The sequence below is a fragment of the Ylistrum balloti genome, unplaced genomic scaffold, assembly GCF_031769215.1.
Source record: "Ylistrum balloti isolate Yb309-2 unplaced genomic scaffold, AGI_CSIRO_Ybal_v1 Utg370904, whole genome shotgun sequence".
Taxonomy (NCBI): domain Eukaryota; kingdom Metazoa; phylum Mollusca; class Bivalvia; order Pectinida; family Pectinidae; genus Ylistrum; species Ylistrum balloti.
The window spans coordinates 11,743-34,389 of NW_026782513.1; the positions used below are offsets into that span (position 1 = coordinate 11,743).

Here is a 22,647-nt window from a genome sequence, read left to right on the forward strand (position 1 = left end):
AACAGATTTTTATCTGTGATCCCTAGCTTCCCACTCAGAAGGCCTGTATCATTGGGACCTTTGGTGGTGGCATAGTCAGTGGCTGGGCCTCCTCGTTAGCCCCGGGCCATGTCTTTCCGTACGGCGGCATGTGGGTACACCTGCTCTTTCACAGAGAGGTCCCTTCCTTCACTTTAGCACTCTGTTCTCCCTCCCTACTACTTTGGTTGTGCTGAAGGGGCTGCCTGGCTTCTAGTCACCACTACGGTAAGACGAATTCGCATACTAAAGTTATGGTAATTATTACTGAAATGAAATTGAGGTTTTTTAATGTAAAACCAATTTTCATGATGTAATACTTACCATAACTTTATGGAGTCCCACCCTATCCTCCCCTCTTCCTTATCTGCCTGGCTGCCCCTCTGTGGGGTTTACGCCATAAAGGTTATTAGAGGAAGGGAGATCACTCTGCGTTCCTGTCGTGATGGCTCATGGATCGTAGGGAGGGCGGGATTGTTTTTCTTTTGAATCTTTTGTTGTTGGGATACAAAGATGGGTGTAGGTACTGTATTTGCATACTAAAGTTATGGTAAGTATTACATCATGAAAATTGGTTTTACATTAAAAAACCTCAACTCACTGGCGACAATGAATAACCCACTCACTGGTGACAATGAATAACCCACTCACTGGTGACAATGAATAACCTACTCACTGGTGACAATGAATAACCCACTCACTGGCGACAATGAATAACCCACTCACTGGTGACAATGAATAACCCACTCACTGGTGACAATGGATAACCCACTCACTTGCAACAATGAATAACCCACTCTCTGGTGACAATGAATAACCCACTCACTGGTGACAATGAATAACCCACTCACTGGTGACAATGGATAACCCACTCACTTGCAACAATGAATAACCCACTCTCTGGTGACAATGAATAACCCACTCACTGGTGACAATACACAGCCCACTCATTGGTGACAATGAATAACCCACTCTCTGGTGACAATGAATAACCCACTCACTTGCGACAATGAATAACCCACTCACTGGTGACAATGAATAACCCACTCACTGGTGACAATGAATAACCCACTCACTGGTGAAAATCAATAACCCACTCACTTGCGACAATGAATAACCCACTCTCTGGTGACAATGAATAACCCAATCACTTGCGACAATGAATAACCCACTAACTGATGACAATACACAGCCCACTCATTGGTGACAATGAATAACCCACTCTCTGGTGACAATGAATAACCCACTCTCTGGTGACAATGAATAACCCACTCACTTGCGACAATGAATAACCTACTCACTGGTGACAATGAATAACCCACTCACTGGTGACAATGAATAACCCACTCCCTGGTGACAATGAATAATGAATAACCCACTCACTTGCGTCAATGAATAACCCACTCACTTGCGACAATGAATAACCCACTCACTGGTGACAATGAATAACCCACTCACTGGTGACAATGAATAACCCACTCTCTGGTGACAATGAATAACCCACTCACTGGTGATGTGTGGTGTGCTTTGTTATTGAAACTTTCTTGGGTAAAGTAGTTCTGTTGTAGTAAGTAAAATATTTCTAAAATGTTCTTACATCTGTTGATCTTGCACAGCTGGAGTTACACATGCATCAAGTTTGAGGATGTGATCCACAGAGATTGTGTCAGTGTTGTCAGTGCTAAACTGACTTCCAATGAAGGAGACTTCTGGATTGATGCTCTCACAGTAATAAAACAGGATCCCTTTGATTATGAATCAGGTAAGTTCATGTATTTCAATGGTGATTAGAAGTTGTCAATTTCAGTACGAGTTGTGGTAGGGGTGTTGTCTAAATTATACATTTTTCTTTAATGCACAGTGAATAATTTTCTTGAATTTGGATAAAGTATCTTTTTTTAAGTATTTTAGATGATATAACTACATTGTATGTTAGGTGATAGAGCTACATTGTATGTTAGATGATAGAGCTACATTGTATGTTAGGTGATATAACTACATTGTACGTAGATGATATAGCTACATTGTATGTTAGGTGATATAGCTACATAGTATGTTAGATGATATAGCTACATTGTATGTTAGATGATACAGCTACATTGTATGTTAGGTGATAGAGCTACATTGTATGTTAGATGATATAACTACATTGTATGTTAGGTGATATAGCTACATTGTATGTTAGATGATATAACTACATTGTATGTTAGGTGATAGAGCTACATTGTATGTTAGATGATATAGCTACATTGTAAGTAGATGATATAACTACATTGTATGTTAGATGATATAGCTACATTGTATGTTAGATGATATAACTACATTGTATGTTAGATGATATAGCTACATTGTATGTTAGGTGATAGAGCTACATTGTATGTTAGGTGATATAGCTACATTGTACGTAGATGATATAGATACATTGTATGTTAGATGATATAGCTACATTGTATGTTAGGTGATATAGCTACATTGTACGTAGATGATATAGATACATTGTATGTTAGATGATAGAGCTACATTGTAAGTAGATGATATAGCTACATTGTATGTTAGATGATATAGCTACATTGTATGTTAGATGATATAGCTACATTGTATGTTAGATGATATAGCTACATTGTAAGTAGATGATATAACTACATTGTATGTTAGATGATATAGCTACATTGTAAGTAGATGATATAACTACATTGTATGTTAGGTGATATAACTACATTGTATGTTAGGTGATATAACTACATTGTATGTTAGATGATAGAGCTACATTGTATGTTAGGTGATATAGCTACATTGTATGTTAGGTGATATAGCTACATTGTATGTTAGGTGATATAGCTACATTGTATGTTAGATGATATAGCTACATTGTAAGTAGATGATATAACTACATTGTATGTTAGGTGATATAGCTACATTGTATGTTAGGTGATATAACTACATTGTAAGTAGATGATATAACTACATTGTATGTTAGGTGATATAACTACATTGTATGTTAGGTGATATAACTACATTGTATGTTAGGTGATATAGCTACATTGTATGTTAGGTGATATAACTACATTGTATGTTAGGTGATAGAGCTACATTGTATGTTAGATGATATAGCTACATTGTATGTTAGATGATAGAGCTACATTGTATGTTAGATGATATAACTACATTGTATGTTAGGTGATATAACTACATTGTAAGTAGATGATATAACTACATTGTATGTTAGGTGATATAACTACATTGTATGTTAGGTGATATAACTACATTGTATGTTAGGTGATATAACTACATTGTATGTTAGGTGATATAACTACATTGTATGTTAGATGATAGAGCTACATTGTATGTTAGGTGATATAGCTACATTGTATGTTAGGTGATATAGCTACATTGTATGTTAGGTGATATAGCTACATTGTATGTTAGATGATATAGCTACATTGTAAGTAGATGATATAACTACATTGTATGTTAGGTGATATAGCTACATTGTATGTTAGGTGATATAACTACATTGTAAGTAGTTGATATAACTACATTGTATGTTAGGTGATATAACTACATTGTATGTTAGGTGATATAGCTACATTGTAAGTAGATGATATAACTACATTGTATGTTAGATAATATAGCTACATTGTATGTTAGATGATAGAGCTACATTCTATGATAGATGATATAACTACATTGTATGTTAGGTGATATAATTACATTGTATGTTAGATGATATAGCTACATTGTAAGTAGATGATATAACTACATTGTATGTTAGATAATATAGCTACATTGTATGTTAGATGATAGAGCTACATTCTATGATAGATGATATAACTACATTGTATGTTAGATGATAGAGCTACATTGTATGTTAGATGATAGAGCTACATTGTATGTTAGATGATATAGCTACATTGTATGTTAGATGATATAGCTACATTCTATGTTAGATGATATAGCCTCATAGTATGTTAGATGATATAGCTACATTGTATGTTAGATGATATAGCTACATTGTATGTTAGATGATATAGCTACATTGTATGTTAGATGATATAGCTACATTGTATGTTAGATGATATAGCTACATTGTATGTTAGATGATAGAGCTACATTGTATGTTAGATGATATAGCTACATTGTATGTTAGATGATATAGCTACATTGTATGTTAGGTGATAGAGCTACATTGTATGTTAGGTGATATAGCTACATTGTATGTTAGGTGATATAACTACATTGTATGTTAGATGATAGAGCTACATTGTATGTTAGATGATAGAGCTACATTGTATGTTAGATGATATAGCTACATTGTATGTTAAATGATATTGCTACATAGTTTGTTAGATGATATAGTATGTATGTTAAATGATATAGCTACAATCTGTTTTTGATAGATGATATGGTGAACATGATTAGACGACAGCCGAGACCTGGAGGTCAATTACTGAAAGGTATTGATGTGACAAAGGTTAACAATGATGATGGCAGTGTCAGCTATGGTATAACCCTGGATCCTCAAGAATGTGGCCATGAATTGCCCCGTTTCAAACTATTTGGAATTGTAAGTGTTCCTTTCATTACTATCATAGTCCTAAATTTTACAGAAATTTAAAAAATTTACAAAAAGGCTTTGTAATTTTGAGTTTCCATTGCATGAAGCTTTGTGTTTGCTATCACTGTGAGGACAGTGATGATCAACTCTGTTTGGTGTATAATTACACAGGAAGAGCAGAACAACAAGTTCCTGATAGGATCAGGCGGAGAGATGACCAATGAAAGGCTGACTGCTGCTAGTTACCCTGTGGATGGTTCAGTCACATTCGGGTTCATGGGCAAGTCGATCAGTGAGTATTTAATAAAGACTGGTCAGTTGGTGACAGGTTTTCTTCCATTTTCACGATTCTTCTTATCACTAGGAACTGTTTTGCTGGCTTATTTCACTGTTCTGTCTTCATGTTTCATAAAGAAATAAGTGATTAATCTGATAACATTGACCTTTATACCATGATCGTGTTTAAAACAGTAATGAAGTGAGAACTGCTTTCAGCACAACATATAAAACATTTCTTTGGAGTGACTTATATTATTGGTTCCAGTGGTTTTAGGTTTAACCTGTAACCATGGTTTCACCTTGTAACTATGGTTTTAAACTATAGGTGTAATCTTAATCTAAACTACAGTTTTAACCTGTAACTATGGTTTCACCTTGTAACTATGGTTTTAAACTATAAGTATAATCTTAATCTAAACTACAGTTTTAACCTGTAACTATGGTTTCACCTTGTAACTATGGTTTTAAACTAGAAGTATAATCTTAATTTAAACTACAGTTTTAACCTGTAACTATGGTTTCACCTTGTAACTATGGTTTTAAACTAGAAGTATAATCTTAATCTAAACTACGGTTTTAACCTGTAACTATGGTTTCACCTTGTAACTATGGTTTTAAACTATAAGTATAATCTTAATCTAAACTACAGTTTTAACCTGTAACTATGGTTTTACCTTGTAACTATGGTTTTAAACTACAAGTATAATCTTAATCTAAACTACAGTTTTAACCTGTTAACCTGTAACTATGGTTTTACCTTGTAACTATGGTTTTACCTTGTAACTATGGTTTTAAACTATAAGTATAATCTTAATCTAAACTACAGTTTTAACCTGTAACTATGGTTTTACCTTGTAACTATGGTTTTACCTTGTAACTATGGTTTTAAACTATAAGTATAATCTTAATCTAAACTACAGTTTTAACCTGTAACTATGGTTTTACCTTGTAACTATGGTTTTACCTTGTAACTATGGTTTCACCTTGTAACTATGGTTTTAAACTATAAGTATAATCTTAATCTAAACTACAGTTTTAACCTGTAACTATGGTTTTACCTTGTAACTATGGTTTTACCTTGTAACTATGGTTTTAAACTATAATTATAATCTTAATCTAAACTACAGTTTTAATCTGTAAGTATTTTTATTTTTAGGTGTAGTGCACATAAAGAATCACTCTCTTTTGTATAATTTAGGAGTTATGGCCCTTTGCTATTTTCCATATTTAAATTTTGTTTGGAGTATTACACTAAAACTGAAAGTGGCATCAACATGAAACATAGGTAGATATATCTCAACGTTAAGTGCTCAAGAACCATGACTCGTCTTTTGCATTTTATAGGAGTTATTACCCTTTGTTATTTTTCGTACTTAAACTCTGTCCAATTCGGAAAACATAGCCTGTCTCTGACAGCCCTTGTTTTAACATGTTACTATTTTTAATCTCTAACGATGGTTTTAACCTGTAGCTATAGTTTTAACTTGTAGCTATGGTCATAAACCTCTAAGAATGTTTTTTTACCAGTAACTTATAAACTTTTAACTATGATTTTAACCAGTAGCAATGGTTTAAACACTTAACTATGGTTATCCTAACCTCTTACTATAACTTTAATGATACTTTTAACCTGTAACCATTGACTTGACTGGTAGGTTGCAGTATTTCTTCACTGATAATTCATATTAATCACTATGTTGGGTCACTTTGGTTTTACCTGTACTAATGGGTTTTTCTTGTATGGTTTAAGGGGTCATTTTACGTCATATTTTACTTTGTTATATTTTGAGATCCTCCATACTTTTTGTTAACTTTTTTATGAGGAATTGAAGTTTTTAGTACATTTGTTATAAAACAAAACAAATCTAAAACAACACCCTCGTCCCCATCCAAAAAAAGACTCTACTTTCACTCTGTATTAAGTATGAATTATTTGAGTTTTTAATTGATGAACAGGTGTGCCAGTCAGAGCAACAGCACTAGAAATCGAACAAATATTTGGAGACAATGGAGAAGATGTGGATGTTGTACATATTGGCAACTGTTCCCACTTTGAGTGGCATGTAACATGGGTCTCACGTACAGGAAACCTGCCAGAAATGACGGTAAGTTATATGCATGATAAAAATGACAATTATTGCATTAAGCTTGCAATACCAATAAATTCAATACCTTTACAGACATTAAAAACTTTTTTGGTCATTATTTATCAAATGGTCAATTTTACCTGGTGACCAATTATCAATCATTGGTCAATTTTACCTGGTGACCAATTAACAATCATTGGTAAATTTTGCCTGTTGACCAATCTTCATTCATAAATGGCCAGTTTTACCCCTTAATCAATCTTTGCTCAATGGTCTACTTCATTTGTTTACCATCATCAGTCAGTTTAACCAATCATTGCCCATTGGCCAGTTTTACTCCCTGACCTACTTTTCACTCAGTCTTCAGTTTCTCCTGGCAACCAACTTTACCTAATAGTCCATTTTACCTGCTGTCCAATTTTCACCCTATAGTCAATTTTACCCTGTGACCAATCTTTACCCAACATCAATTTAACCTGATGACCAATCTGTACCCAATGGTCATTTTTACCCATAGACCAATCTTTACCCTATGGTCAGTTTGGCTTTGTCGATAATTTTCAATATTTTGTACAGGAAATCTTCCACCAAAGGATGTTTACACTCTCGATACTAACTTTCAATTTTCATAAGTGTTAAATCAACCCCAAAATATATACATTTCATCACACTTTAGACTGATTGTATTTATGAAAGATTGAAGTCCGGAAAATTTAAACTATGCCGAAATGTATCTTACATACCGGTACAGGTCCTTTCCTATATTTTTAACATTTACTGTGTGTTTAGTTTTTCTTGTCTAATAACAGCTTTTCTTTATCTGTCTGTTTCATTTTCTTTGCAATTGAAAAATGAATATTAGCGATACCAAGACACGGGAAGTTTTTTAATAATTATTTGTGGTGGTTATATCAACAGGCAGAATCTGTTGGCCTGACGGGCAATATCCCAGATATGGCAATATCAACTATGATCCATGGCTGTACAAAATTAAAGGAGCTTGGAGGTGACTGGACATGCGCAGCTGAGGAAGGAGAACAGGTAAGGATTATCAACCTTTTCATATGCACCTACTCTTGATGGTGGACGAGGGAGGGAGAGATCTGTTCTGGCATTTATGGATGTTATAAATGCCAGAGCATTTTTATGGGCAAATGTCACAATAATTTTATGGGAGTTATGCCCCTTGAACCATAATGTAAGTGGAGTCCTGTGAAAAGTCTTTCAGGTGGTATTCATAGACAGGTGGTCTTTTCAAAAAGGTGGTCTTTATAGACAGGTGTTTTTTTTTTTTTTTTTTTTTAAAGTTGGTCTTAAAAAAAGGTTTCACTCTATCATGTAGTGATAAAAATGAGTTAAGACTGTTCACATTGCGTAATGAATGTATTTTACTTTTATGTTCTTAAATACAATATAAGTAATATTTGGTGTAATATTTAAATATCAAATTTTTGTTCGTTAGGTGACAAGTTCAATCAATGGCATACCGGCGGCCTGTGGTGGGAGTTGTACGTTTACCTATTCCAGTGATATCACACCGATTATTACTGGTTTAAGTCCACTCCAAGGTAAGACAGATATAAGGTACTATAAAACAGTACTGTAGAATCATTCATTTTCATGAGAGGTATGGGGGGTGTTTCATCATAGTCCTCAAATTTATATGTCTATGAACTATTGAAATCAGTGGTAGTAGGTTTATTGTGCTGTATTTAGTATTTTAGGCACAACATGAAGTGCCAATGAAATCATGAATTTTTGAAAAACCGTGAAAATTGAGCCTAATGATTATATATAGAGAATACATGGTCAGTGTCTCAAAGTATAAACTGTATTTTGGCGAAGGTGAAGAAAGACACAAGTGATGAGCCACTTTTGTCGTTTTGTCTAGAACCAATGAGCAGCATATTGTAAGACATTGACCATGTATTCTATTTATCGTTTATCATTTACTAAATATTCAGAAATTTTGACAGTTTGTATTTTAAAAAACAATTTTCTGAATTTTTGAAAAGAAAATTTTTTTGTTTTAAAAAACAAGTTTAAAAAGTTTTTTGTAATTTTGATAGAATTCTTTAAGTAAACAAGAAAGTAATTTTCTCAAAATTAGTGCATATGTTAAATTACAGCTGTTTGCCATCACTGCAGCACACAGAAAAAATATGTGGCAGATGTATTCTGACAATGGAATTGTGAGTCGCAGTATAAATGATTTTACAGTGTATATTATGCACAAATCCCAACATTTTAAATTTTCCATTTTGGATATTGTGTGTCTCCAAATGTTCGAACCTCATGTGCAGTTGTAATCCTTCTTTTGGTGAACTAAAATCTATGAATTCATATGTCTATCACTAGTTTCTTAAATTAGTATCAGAAAATCAGTTGAGTCATATTTCAATAAAATCAAGTTTCCACTAAAGAGTATTTCTTTAAAATCAAACCTCAGATGTCCAGGTGAAAGGCGATTTTTTTACCACTGCGCCATCAGACCACAAATGTTTTTTCAAAGGATAGGTGTTGCCCTTTATGAAATTCTGATGGCTAGATTTAAATAATGAAGAATTATCATATTGCAACAAAGGTTTGAGTGTTGATATAGGAATATTTTTTCTATACAAAAGTGGTTTTTACTCAAACTTTCCGAACTTGTCTATCTGCTTTAATTCACTCAGGATGGAGCTGCTGGGGGATTACATTGATATTTCTGTTGCCTTGTTTTATATACATAAAGGTTATGCACAATTTTTTATGATTCTTAATACCATATCTTTCTGGATGTGTTACCAGGATCACAAGTACTTGGCACGGTTCTGACGGTGACAGGCATAAGGTTCAGTTCAACACCTACAGTGCGGATTGGTAATGTCTTGTGTGAAGTAATTTCTTTCAAAAGCACTGAGATCCAGTGTAATGTTCCTAATGCACCCTCAGGACCTTCCAATGTTGCTGTCCATATTGATGGGGTTGGAAATGCTCCCATAGATTCATCAACTCAGTTTACCATCTTGGAGGGTGTTCAGACTATATCTCCAGAACTGGGAAGTCTGGGAGGTAAGTCTTACTGTATAGCTACAGTACAGGGAAGTCTGGGAGTTAAGTCTTACTGTATAGCTACAGTACAGGGAAGTCTGGGAGTTGAGTCTTACTGTACAGCTACAGTACAGGGAAGTCTGGGAGGTGAGTCTTACTGTACAGCTACAGTACAGGGAAGTCTGGGAGGTGAGTCTTACTGTACAGCTACAGTACAGGGAAGTCTTACTGTATAGCTACAGTACAGGGAAGTCTGGGAGGTGAGTCTTACTGTACAGCTACAGTACAGGGAAGTCTGGGAGGTGAGTCTTACTGTACAGCTACAGTAAAGGGAAGTCTGGGAGGTGAGTCTTACTGTATAGCTACAGTACAGGGAAGTCTGGGAGGTAAGTCTTACTGTATAGCTACAGTACAGGGAATTTTAGTAAAAGACAAATATACAGTTTAAGGATCGCACAACAAACTTGAAGTGCTGTTAGCATATAATTTGTACACAATGTATTTATCATCAATGTCGTCACAAACAAAAATAAAAAAGAAAAAAAAAACGGGAAAAAAAGAATGAAAGCAATGTCATTATCCCGTAGTTATGGAGTTAAGGTCAGTATTTTGTGATGATGATGAATAACAGACCTTGCTCCTTATCGTTAGTGTGTTAACCCTTTTCTTGCTGTCTGTGATTTACAGGTGGAACAATATTGACGTTGACTGGCTACGGTTTTCATCCAGATGCCACTGTGAAAGTGGGAGGAAATCCTTGTCAGGTGACATCAATTGAGTCAGGACAGATTATTTGTACCACACCTGGTTCGGTAAGGAAAATTTTGACATTGTGTCCATTTCTCATACCGTACAGCCAATTTGTTTTGTGTGGATGATATTTTTATCATTTCATGGTTTCTTAACGTGATCAAGAAAATCTAATTCGTAAAGTGATAAGACACAAGTGTATTAGATGTCTTTTTCATCCATATCATGAAATCTACATTCCTTGTAAGAAAATCACGAAGATATGGACCTGCAGAAATTAGCGGCTACATAGTATTCTCTGTGCTGATGCTCCATCATTTCTCAGGAATGATGCGTTGCATGGATACAGTTTTTGACACAAACAACTCCAACAACTCTCAGTCGTGTTTGTTCTATGCTGTAATCGTCATTATTTGTATGTCTTCTGAGTAATGACAACATCTAGTGACAGATTTGGAAAATACTACTTTCATTCATATAATTATTTCATTCATAAAATATCAGAACTTTGACCAATCAAAAAACTGCAGTAATAAACTAAGAACTTCGGGTTATGAAATTTGTTATAAGCATGTTAATGTCATAATAGAATTTAAGATGTATTCTGGGAAGGGTGAAGAAAGACAAAAGTGGTGAGCCCCGAGCCGAAATACGGCTTATATTTTAAGACACTGACACCATGCATTCTATTTATCCTGCAACATTGTTTTAAAGTCAAATTATATTCATTTAAGTACTGAACGAAACTGTGACTTGAATGAAATATTAACACTTGCCAGTTTTGTTGATTTCCGTTCAGGACACAGCAGGTGCAAAGGATGTTGTGGTATCTAACCTCAACCAGGATTTGACTTCAGATACACAGTTCACCTATGACACATCCTCTACCTCTCAACTTCTCTCTGCTTCACCATCCAGTTCCAGTGTTCTTGGTTTGTACAAAATTAAAAAAGAATTATTTGTATAAGATGAGAATTAAATATTTGTTGTTGAAGACAGTGGTTTATTGGGGCTATTCCAGGAAATGTCTACTTGTTTCTTTGCCATCATGTTCCATTGTTTTTATACACTGGTTGAAAGGCTGTAGGGCGGGCAGTGGTAGGGCTGTCGGTTGGGCATTGGGGGCCGACGGGCACACATGGTGTTAGCATGATAACTTGAGTAGTTTTCAATATATAACTTCATAGGGAGTTCATTACACACATAGCTCGGACAAATTTTATCAACATTATTTTTAGTCCACTGTCATTGAAACTGGAGATAACTATAGTGTTTGTTTCTGTTTGACTGTCTGTCTGCCTATCTGGATGAAAAGGTAGATTGATTTGAATGAAACCTCATTTAATGTTAGCTTATGAGGTAATACTGAGTTGGACTGAGTTAGGGGTCAAAAGGTCTTTGATGCTAAAAATAGACTTTGGCAAGTTTCGGTTTCCAGATGATAACTTCAGAAAGTATAGATATATATGGTTGAAACTTCACAAAATATTAGCTTATGAAGTTATGAAAAATGCGATTGAGTTTGGGGTCGAAAGGTTAACTACGAAGGTAAATGTTACCAAAGATCAACGCTTATCCTCATATTTTGGCTTCCAGATGATAACATGTGATAGGGTTGACTGATTGTATTGAAATTTGATGCAATTAAATATTATTAGGAAATATATGACAGAGATTGAGTTAGGGGTCAAAAACGAACCTCTTCAGGCTGTGAAGGTCACTTACTACAATAGACATTTATCATTATTTTTAGGACCCTGAATCAAAGATGCGGAAAATGAAATTTGTCAGAATAACACCAGTAGCCTCCTAATCAATGTCAAAGGTCGAATTTTACATCTTGTCATGCATATACTGAATATGTGACTAGAATGGTTGAATTTACCCTTAAAGGTCAGACACAAAACCGGGTCCTTTCTGACATGTCAGTGTTTTAGTTTGTTTTCCAGATAATCACTTAATTGAATTAGGGATGATAAACCTGATTTAAATTTCATACAGAATTAAGCACAAGGAAGTAGATTAAAAGTTTTTATATGCCTGTCGTTTGATGGGACGTATTATGGTATGGCGTTGTTGTCCGTCCGTCCGTCCGTCCATACGTCCATATGTCCGTACATCCATACTTTGTACACATATATATCTTAAGGTGACAGAGTGTTGTGTATAAAAATTCCCTTAATACATAGTTTTTGAGTTATTCCCCTATGTTGATTTTTCGTAAACTTCCCTTGTCCGCGTCATAATTTCATGACTCCTTGCTCTCTGGTCACCATAATTTGTACACATGTATTTCAAGAGATGCCGGAGTGTTGCGTATAAAAATTGCCTGCCTTGCATGCATAGTTTCTGAGTTATTCCCCATTAGTTGATTTTTGATAAACTCTCCTTTTTAGTATATATTGTATAAAATCATAAGTTCACATACTATATTAGCAAATGGTGGTATGAAATGGCTAAAACTCCCCAAAATGATATTCAGATTATTCCAAGACAACTTTGTTATTCAGGCAAATACTGCTTCTCCATCGAAGACTGGCGACAGGCGTATGTTGTGCCTCAATTCGGCCCTGATTTTTCCATGTTATTTTCTGGTTATTTTGTCCTTCCTGTCAACACACTGGCTTCTGAAGGCAAAAATTTATATTGTGAAAATGAGACATCTGTTCACTGCTATCAAGGTCAATGTTGCTTAGAAAATTTAACTAATGGCTGGGGACGAGTGTTACATGCAACACTAACTTTAAGCTTGTTCAACCATAGTGAACGGAGTTATGGCTTCTTACTGAATTATGTGTATGTGTGTAGCTCTATGAAAACCTAGTTTTCTTATTGTGCACACATCCTGCACACATCACATTACATGTAATAATGTGTGATCCTAACCTTGTAGCTATGGATCCTTGTTCTCTAACAACTGAGGTTTTCTGTTTTACTCTGTAGGCGGTGGTACGTTTACACTCTCCGGTGTTAACTTTGGAACATCACCATTAGTTCTGATTGGTGATATCTCAGCAAATGTAACAGCATCTACAGACACCTCCATCACTGGTATCTTCCCATCACAGGGAGTTGGATCCTACCCAATCAAAGTCAAAGTTGGCAACAATGGCTATGCAGTAAGAGGGTAATTATTGCAGATAATAGTTGGATCAATATGTGTATTTGTTTGAGGGTGCATGTATGTATAAATTCTGAAAATTTTCTTACAATTAAAGGGAATTAGCTTTCAGTGATGTCCCTGGAGGAGATATCGCATCTAGCTTTTTCAGGTGTGGGGTTTAAAGAATATCTCCTTGGGTGAGATGTCTGCCATCCACAGGGGAGGGGAGATAAATGTAGGTCAACAGTCTGTGTGTAGTTTAGTGACAAGTCTTCATTAATTCATACAATTGTTCTTTTGTTTTGATACAACATTTTTGGGGTCACAAGGTCAAGGTACTGATACAAAGTAGCATTGGTTTGAATACAAATGGGTGGGCTTACCAAACATGGACTTCTTGCCAGATAAATACATTTTAAATTTTCAAAATTTGTTAGAATTTGAGAGTATTTACAATATTACGATATAGTCTTTTTTGGCGTTTAATTCACAAAATTGTAGATGAATATTGCAGCAGATAATGTTTTCTTAATTTAAACATATTAAGCAATTTATCATAATTTTACATCCATGCACATAAAATGACAATTCCAGAAGTTACAAAATGCAGAATCTAAAATTTCATACTTTGTATGGCATATTTAATCAAATGTTTTTTCTTCTGATATAGACCTGGTGTGGCAGATGTTAGCTACACATTGACTTTGGATGCTATTTCACCTGTGGAGGGATCCCTGTTTGGACGGACTGTCATCACAGGTGTTGGTCAAGGTTTCGGTACAAATGCCGACAACCTAACTGTTTTAGTTGGTACAACTCCATGTGATGTGTTGGAAGTGACAGACACCCGATTCGAATGTCGGATACGATACACTGTCAAAAATCATACCGTGGACAATTCCGGACACTCAAGTAAGCTGTAATTGTATATAAGATTTCTTATCTATGGGAATCAACCAGTATGATATCCATTTTCTGTCCATTAGTCCGTCTGTCTCTTGTCTTTCTGTTTAGTGTAAAATTTCCCACACAGATGAAAACCTCTTACTGACTATGATGTACTTGACAGGTAGAGCCATGCTTTTTGACCAGTAGTAATGGTGTTTAGTAGGGCTAACAACTCAAATGTTTGACCTTTATCCACTTTCGAGGTCATGGGGTTAAATGATGTGTCCTAATTATGTAACTGCTTAAAGTCAATGGAATCAATCATATTGAACATTGCTAAATTTCATCAACAAAGTATATATATAAACTTTATTTATTTGACAATAATTGCAAAAAAAATTATTTCAACTTCTACTGGTCACTCTTGTTGACCTAGATTTAAGAGCATGAGGGGTGGGAGGAAACCAGAGTATCCGGGGAAAACCCACGTGAACCCTTACCTTTTCAAGTCCGTTTTGGGAATCGAACCCCAGACGACTTGGTGAAGGGCGAGTGCGTTACCACTGCCCCATCAGACCACCCTGTGGTTATCAGCACATGAACAAGTCTGTCTAAATCACCAATTAATAGCACAAGACTTTGGGTTTGATGTAACCATTCAGAAATAAAATGTTGAGATCAATATATGAATATTGTTGTGACGGTAATCACTTAGATTTTGTGACTACTTGTTGTTAGTTCTTACCTCTTCAGACGTATTCACGGATTTTGTGAACGGTGATCTAGATATAACTTAAAATTCACAAATTTAATTTAATTTATCGGTAACACGATCAACATAAATGTCATTCAGAATTATTTTTGTACAAACAATCGCGAGGGATTGGAATGTGCAAGAATGAATTCCATGCAAAATATAAGTGATTTTCAGTATACTGTCCTGATTAATGAAGAAGGTTACTTATGTCTTTCAATCCCTTTACATGTTGCAGTAGATTGTGAATTATGTTAATTAAACTAGTGCAATTTTTAACTGACCAATTAATCCAATACTACCTTTTTAATGGTGCACTGTGCTTGTTTCTATGCCAACAGTAATGATGTTATAATTGTCACACTTGGGGAGAGAGGGGTGTGGCCAAATTTGGGAAACAGAGCAAAGTATATAAAATTTTACTCCTCCATTAGAAATGATGCTACAATGACGTTGAGGATGACAAAAGTTTTATAACATTGCAATGACTGTGTAGTTGATTACAGTAAGAGACAATGATGATGTTGATGATACTGATCAATAATCATGATGAGGATTTATGTGTTTCAGGTACCCTAGGGCTTGGATTTGCATGGAATCCTTCTCCTGTCTATGTTGAGACCGGAGATTATGTGGAGATTTCTTGGTCAGGAAATACACCATATAATACTTTTAAAATTCAGCAGATTGATGGACCAAATGGCAACATAGTAACTGGTGGATTTAAAAGTGGAGCTGCTGTCAGGACAGGTATGTGATGATGATACATGCTTTAAATACTGCTGGTAATTGATAAGTTGGATATTAATTGGTGGTCAGGTACCATAGTTGTAGAATGCACATGCTTTTCACCAAGATTGGGTTTCAGACTCACCGAGTGGAAGTGACAAGGTATGGACAGGTGACCGCTTGACCACATGAACTTTTCTCAGGTACTGCTTTGTGCTCCTCATCCTCATACCCTTCCATTCTAGCCAACAACAGTGACTGATATAAATGAATTGCTTGTTTTGGAGCTGTGTTAAATGAAGTTTATATATATCAGATGTTAATTTGCTTGTTAGCTGTAGATTAATGAAAATTATTTTCAGCTTTAGCAGATATGGATGCTTTCTGTTTACCTCGAGAGGATAAGGTCACTATAGTTTGAACAGAACAGACAAATTTTACAATATTCCTATATCTAATGGATATGATTCTGACCACCTCTCAATCTGTAGTTGAGCTAATCAAAGCCATTTTTTCTTTTAAGGTACCTTCCGTATCCAGATGACAGAACCAGGAGATATTTATTACACTAGTAATGATAATGATGGGATACAGTTTTATGGGAAAATAGAAGTTGCTCCAAAGCAATCCTATGAAGTTGATGTACAAGTCCATTTAAATGGCTTTGAGGCTACTTACAACCTACATTCAGGTATCCTAATTCCCTATCATTGTTTTATTGGAGGGGACGATATATTTATTGTAATAATTGGGACCCTAAAGTAACACTGGGAGAACAAGGATATTACTATTTATAGAGTTGTCATTACTACCACAGAGGAATAGAGGATTGAAATAAGTCTCCCTCCAGTACTACCACAGGGGACTATAGGATTGAAATAAGTCTCCCTCCAGTACTACCACAGGGGACTATAGGATTGAAATAAGTCTCCCTCCAGTACTACCACAGGGGACTATAGGATTGAAATAAGTCTCCCTCCAGTACTACCACAGGGGACTATAGGATTGAAATAAGTCTCCCTCCAGTACTACCACAGGGGACTATAGGATTAAAATAAGTCTCTCTCCAGTACTACCACAGGGGACTATAGGATTGAAATAAGTCTCCCTCCATTACTACCACAAAGTACCATAAGATTGAAATTAGTCCCCTCGTGTACTAACATAAGGGACCATAGGATTGAATTTGTCCCCTCCAGAACTAACACAACAAACCATAGGTTTGAAATTAGTCTCCCTCGAGTAGTAACACAGGGTACCATAAGATTGAAAATAAGTCTCCCTCCAGTACTACCACAGAGGGCTATAGGATTGAAATAAGTCTCCCTCCAGTACTACCACAGGGGACTATAGGATTAAAATTAGTTTTCCTTCAGTACAACCACAGGGGACCATAGGATTGAAATTAGTCCCCTATTATACCACCAGAGGGCACAATAGGTTTGTAATTAGTCTCCTTCAAGTGCCACCAGAGGACACTCTAGGCTTGTAATTAGTTAGTCCCCCACATTGGGAATACAGAGTATTCAAACAATCAGATGTAAGTCATAAACCAAACGGGAGCAATCATCTGTGGTTGGTTGCAGTCATGTGTGACACAGGTAAATTTTGGCAAGCATGACACCTGTGCTGAAAATAGAGGTGAAAGATACTTTGAACATCTGAAAGATTGAATGTGAAATGAGCTTGAGGAATGTGGGGTATTTAAGGAATAATGGTTCCAGGAATCTGAGGTGCCAACAACAAGATATACCCATAAAGACATGTTTGGTAAATAGGCAGTATTCAAATTATGTAGGTTCACTGAAGTGCGATTTTCTTACACTAATGCAAATTGTTAACTGACTTGATTTGTATTTTTATTTTAATTAGATGGAACAGTGCCTTCCATCCCAGGAGGAGAGTGTGGTGTGGTAGAATCACCAATTGCTGGATGTAGTGCTACAATAACATCTGGTGGAAGCTCTGATAAATTCAATTATGTGTTCAGTGAATGCCGAGCAGGGGAGGTAACCGACATAATATGCGATAAAGACATGGTAACCCTTAGAGGAAGTGGATGGAGCAGCATACCATGTCAGAATATGATCAATATTGGTAGTCATGTCTGTTCAGTTACGAGCGCTAACGCTACTGAAGTCAAGTGTCAGATTAACACTACATCACCAACAGAAATGGAGGTACGATTAAATAATATAGATATTATTATTACTGAATTGGTCTTATGTGCAGAATTTCTTGAGCTTTTCAACAATTCTAAATTACCATTCATGATATATAAATAAAACAGTTGATGTACTGTTACTTATCGCAAAACCTTTTAATTACAGAGTTATTGCCCTTTGTTAAAATTTCATATGTAGTGCAAAGCTTGCTTACATTTAAACTGCAATAATGAAACTTAGTAGACACATTGATCATAATAAGGCAATGTGTTGTGTACCAAATTCAGAGCCCTTTATTTATCATTTACAGAGTTATTTCCCTTTGTTGAAAAATTCTTGTCTGGAAAATAACTTTGTTTGCATTGAAGGTAGGATAATGAAAATTGATGTATACATTGATTATACATAAATGTACAAAGACAATATGCAGTGTACCATTTGTCAGGCCCACAACCCTTGATTACAGAGTTATTGCACTTTGTTAATTGTTTTTGTCTGAAGGATTACGCTGTCTGCATGTAGACTAGAATATGTTAATGTGATGTATACATCAGTCATATAGCTTGTACAGTGAAAATGTGAAATGAAATCACTGTCTCTCCGCTAATGGATCAGTGTGACTTGTACATAATATTTAATACAGTCTGTCACTCAGCTGATGGGTCAGTGTGACTTGTACAAAGTGTGAAATACAGTCTATGGTACACAGCTGATGGGTCAGTGTGGCTTGTACAAAGTGTTAAATACAGTCTGTCACTCAGCTGATGAGTCACTGTGACTTGTACAAAGTATTAAATATGGTCTGTGTCTCTTACCTGATGACTTGTACACATTGTCAAATACGGTCTCAGATTGATGCATTTGGCTTTGAAATAAATTTCAAAGAATAAGTAATATATTCTCTGGAAAAAAATGTAGTAGCTAATGTACATTTTTTTAAAATCATGATCTGATTTGTAAATGCAAAGGAAAACCATGAAAATGTTGATAATCTCCTTTAAAAGTGGAACAGTAAAACCTAACCATAAATCATAAGTCAAAGAATTGATCTTCAATCGTGGTCTCGGAAAAAGTCAGATATCCTGCAAATCCATGGAACTGGATGTTTTAATTCATTAATTATATACCAAAGGCTTTTGTCATATGATGAAATGAGAAAAATACTTCATAAAGATGCAAGTATCATATTCTAAAATTTGGTTTCATTTCAATTCTTCATCAAAACGTTCTGTTGAATATGACTGCACTTTTTTTCATTCTGTTCTCTTTTTTTCTCAGACTTTTGTGAATTATGAAGTGTCAGCCTTTGTAGCCGGTCGTGGAGCCTCCCTGAACAAGGTGACGAATCCAACATGTGTCCTACGACCATTTGTCCGTGACTTCTCACCATTGTCCGGTTCTTCGCTTGGAGGAGGAACGATGACCATCAATGGTGTTGGACTTACAAATACCAGAGTTCAAATTGGGGCTTTCCCCTGTTCGATTGTCAATCAGACATACACACAAATAAATTGTACTATCCCACAAGGCAGTGTTGGACAAGCTCAGGCTGTACAAGTGATTTCAACTATACACAATTCTCAGTACAGCTGTTTGCAAGACTGTGAATACATCTACAGCAATGAACTACGGCTCATAAGTATAACACCAACGACTTTAGATGGGTCAACAATGACAACATTTACAGTGCACGGGAACGGCTTTGGTACGGACAGTTCAGTCTTGGCAGTGACAATTGGGTCAGAGGTCTGTGCTGTGACAGCTGTAAATGATAAAGAGATAACTTGTGAGAGGCAGCATTTACCACTAGGTGGACACCTTGTCAGTGTTACACATAACTCAGAAGGAGTTGCTGAACAGGCAGGAAGTGTTACTGTAGAAAGTATTGGCATGCTTACAAATGTGATTCCTTCAGTTGGAAGTGAAAAAGGCAATACCAGTATCACATTGAATGGGAATGGCTTCATTGATGGTGACACATCTGTTACTATAAATAGCATTCCTTGTGTCATTTCATCAACAACTTTGTCTTCTGTAATATGTTGGACCCCCAGTGGTACTGGTACACAAACAATAGCTGTTACAGTGAGCAGTTCACTTTATCCACAGACTCTGGAATTTGGATATGATTTGAATAAAACACCAAGAACAACAGGTGTAGATCCATTGGCTGTGACGGGGAACACACAAATAACAATAACGGGGACTGGCTTTTCAGCATATGATGGAGAGAACTTGGCTCTTATTGGTAATGATCCATGTCCAGTTTTAACACAAAGTGATACAGAAATTGTCTGCACTGCTGGAACACATTCTGCGGGGACCTTTCCTGTTTCTTTGTTTAGAACAGGATATGGAAGAGCTGACGGTGACTTCAGTGTAACATATGGATTTGAAGCCTCTGGAATTAATCCAGATTCAGGTAGGGAAATTGGTTTTTTCAAATTAATTATTTTATTCATTTATACCTATGAAATTGTAAGAAATGTTTGATGAAATTAGAACTTCAATATCTACTTCTGCAGTGGTGATTCGTACATTTGTCAATACCAAATCACTTCAGATAGAGGGGTTGAGATTACGGGCTGCTGTATTAGACTTTGCTTATAAGAGGGGAAGTGGGGTTGCTGTATTAGACTTTGCTTATAAGTGGGAAAGTGGGGTTGCTGTATTAGCCTTTGCTTATAAGTGGGGAAGTGGGGTTGCTGTATTAGACTTTGTTTATAAGTGGGGAAGTGGGGTTGCTGTATTAGACTTTGCTTATAAGTGGGAAAGTGGGGTTGCTGGCCTTTGAAGTGAAGTGGGGTTGGGTTGCTGTAGCCTTTGCTTATAAGTGGGGAAGGGGTTGCTGTATTAGCCTTTGCTTATAAGTGGGGAAGTGGGGTTGCTGTATTAGACTTTGCTTATAAGTGGGGAATTGGGGTTGCTGTATCAGCCTTTGCTTATAAGTGGGGAAGTGCATTGCTGTATTAGCCTTTGCTTATAAGAGGGGAAGTGGGGTTGCTGTATTAGATTTTGTTTATAAGTGGGGAAGTGGCGTTGCTGTATCAGCCTTTGCTTATAAGAGGGGAAGCGGCGTTGCTGTATCAGCCTTTGCTTATAAGAGGGGAAGTGGCGTTGCTGTATCAGCCTTTGTTTATAAGAGGGGAAGTGGGGTTGCTGTATTAGCCTTTGCTTATAAGTGGGGAAGTGGGGTTGCTGTATTAGACTTTGTTTATAAGTGGGGAATTGGGGTTGCTGTATCAGCCTTTGCTTATAAGAGGGGAAGCGGCGTTGCTGTATCAGCCTTTGCTTATAAGAGGGGAAGTGGGGTTGCTGTATCAGCCTTTGCTTATAAGTGGGGAAGTGGGGTTGCTGTATTAGCCTTTGCTTATAAGAGGGGAAGTGGGGTTGCTGTATCAGCCTTTGCTTATAAGAGGGGAAGTGGCGTTGCTGTATCAGCCTTTGCTTATAAGAGGGGAAGTGGCGTTGCTGTATTAGCCTTTGCTTATAAGTAGGGAAGTGGCATTGCTGTATTAGCCTTTGCTTATAAGTGGAGAACTGCAGTCAAGTGGTGGAGTGTCCAGATTAAGACCTACAAGCTGCTTTTTAAGCTTAAGATTCCTATGGTGCAGGCCAATTTTCATTACACCTTCCTATTACATATTGGGAGAGGCTATAGGAAAAAGAGATGCTTGCCACAATACTTAGACAGAATTTCTCTATAGCTGAGAGTTTTGCTCTGAGACCAAAAGGTCACTTATTCAAATTCAGGTGATGGTAGGGTGTTTTTTAAAAAGTCCTTCCCAGTACAAATTTGGTACCATTGCCCATTCCAAAGGAAGACACTATAGGAGATTCCTAATGGGGTTATTGAGTCTGGGCTATTGTTGTCTTCTGAGTCAAAGACTTTGGAAAGGCGAGAGTACATTGATTTAGAAGTCACCAGGTACTGTGTAGAGGCCTTGTCTTGCTTGAGATGTAAGGGTTGCTTGTGGGAACTATAGTGGGGAAAGATGTTTTTCATTACACTACTCTTTTTTTTTACACAATACAATACAATTTTGAATATAAGCATATCAGGTCTAAGGCACACACCTCACTGTTTCATATTTTGTTTTGCTTGTAAACTCTTATTTTTGTGAAAATCCTTTTCCTGGAGAGGTACATCTGTGTTTCTAAAACTACATGAAAGTTATTGTACCCCTTACTTAATACTGAACGATACATGTGTAATTGAAAGGAGTAATATAGATCGTCGTGCCATGGGTGGGATTTGCTAGTGAACCCATCACCCTTTAGTCTCT

General features: G+C 36.2%; 1 protein-coding gene across 1 annotated transcript in view; it reads left to right on the forward strand.

Moving 5' to 3' along the window:
* Positions 1–1,634: 1,634 nt before the first annotated feature.
* LOC132559395 (fibrocystin-L-like) overlaps positions 1,635–22,647 on the forward strand; it is a gene marked incomplete at its 5' end in the record, with an annotated part of 84,140 nt that continues 63,127 nt past the window's right edge. The window contains 15 exon segments of the mRNA XM_060224007.1: positions 1,635–1,780; positions 4,416–4,582; positions 4,745–4,865; positions 6,809–6,957; positions 7,858–7,980; positions 8,402–8,507; positions 9,730–9,993; positions 10,660–10,784; positions 11,522–11,654; positions 13,666–13,849; positions 14,496–14,737; positions 16,038–16,217; positions 16,720–16,908; positions 18,093–18,376; positions 19,640–20,783. Of these exon segments, the coding sequence (XP_060079990.1) occupies positions 1,635–1,780; positions 4,416–4,582; positions 4,745–4,865; positions 6,809–6,957; positions 7,858–7,980; positions 8,402–8,507; positions 9,730–9,993; positions 10,660–10,784; positions 11,522–11,654; positions 13,666–13,849; positions 14,496–14,737; positions 16,038–16,217; positions 16,720–16,908; positions 18,093–18,376; positions 19,640–20,783 (3,557 nt within the window).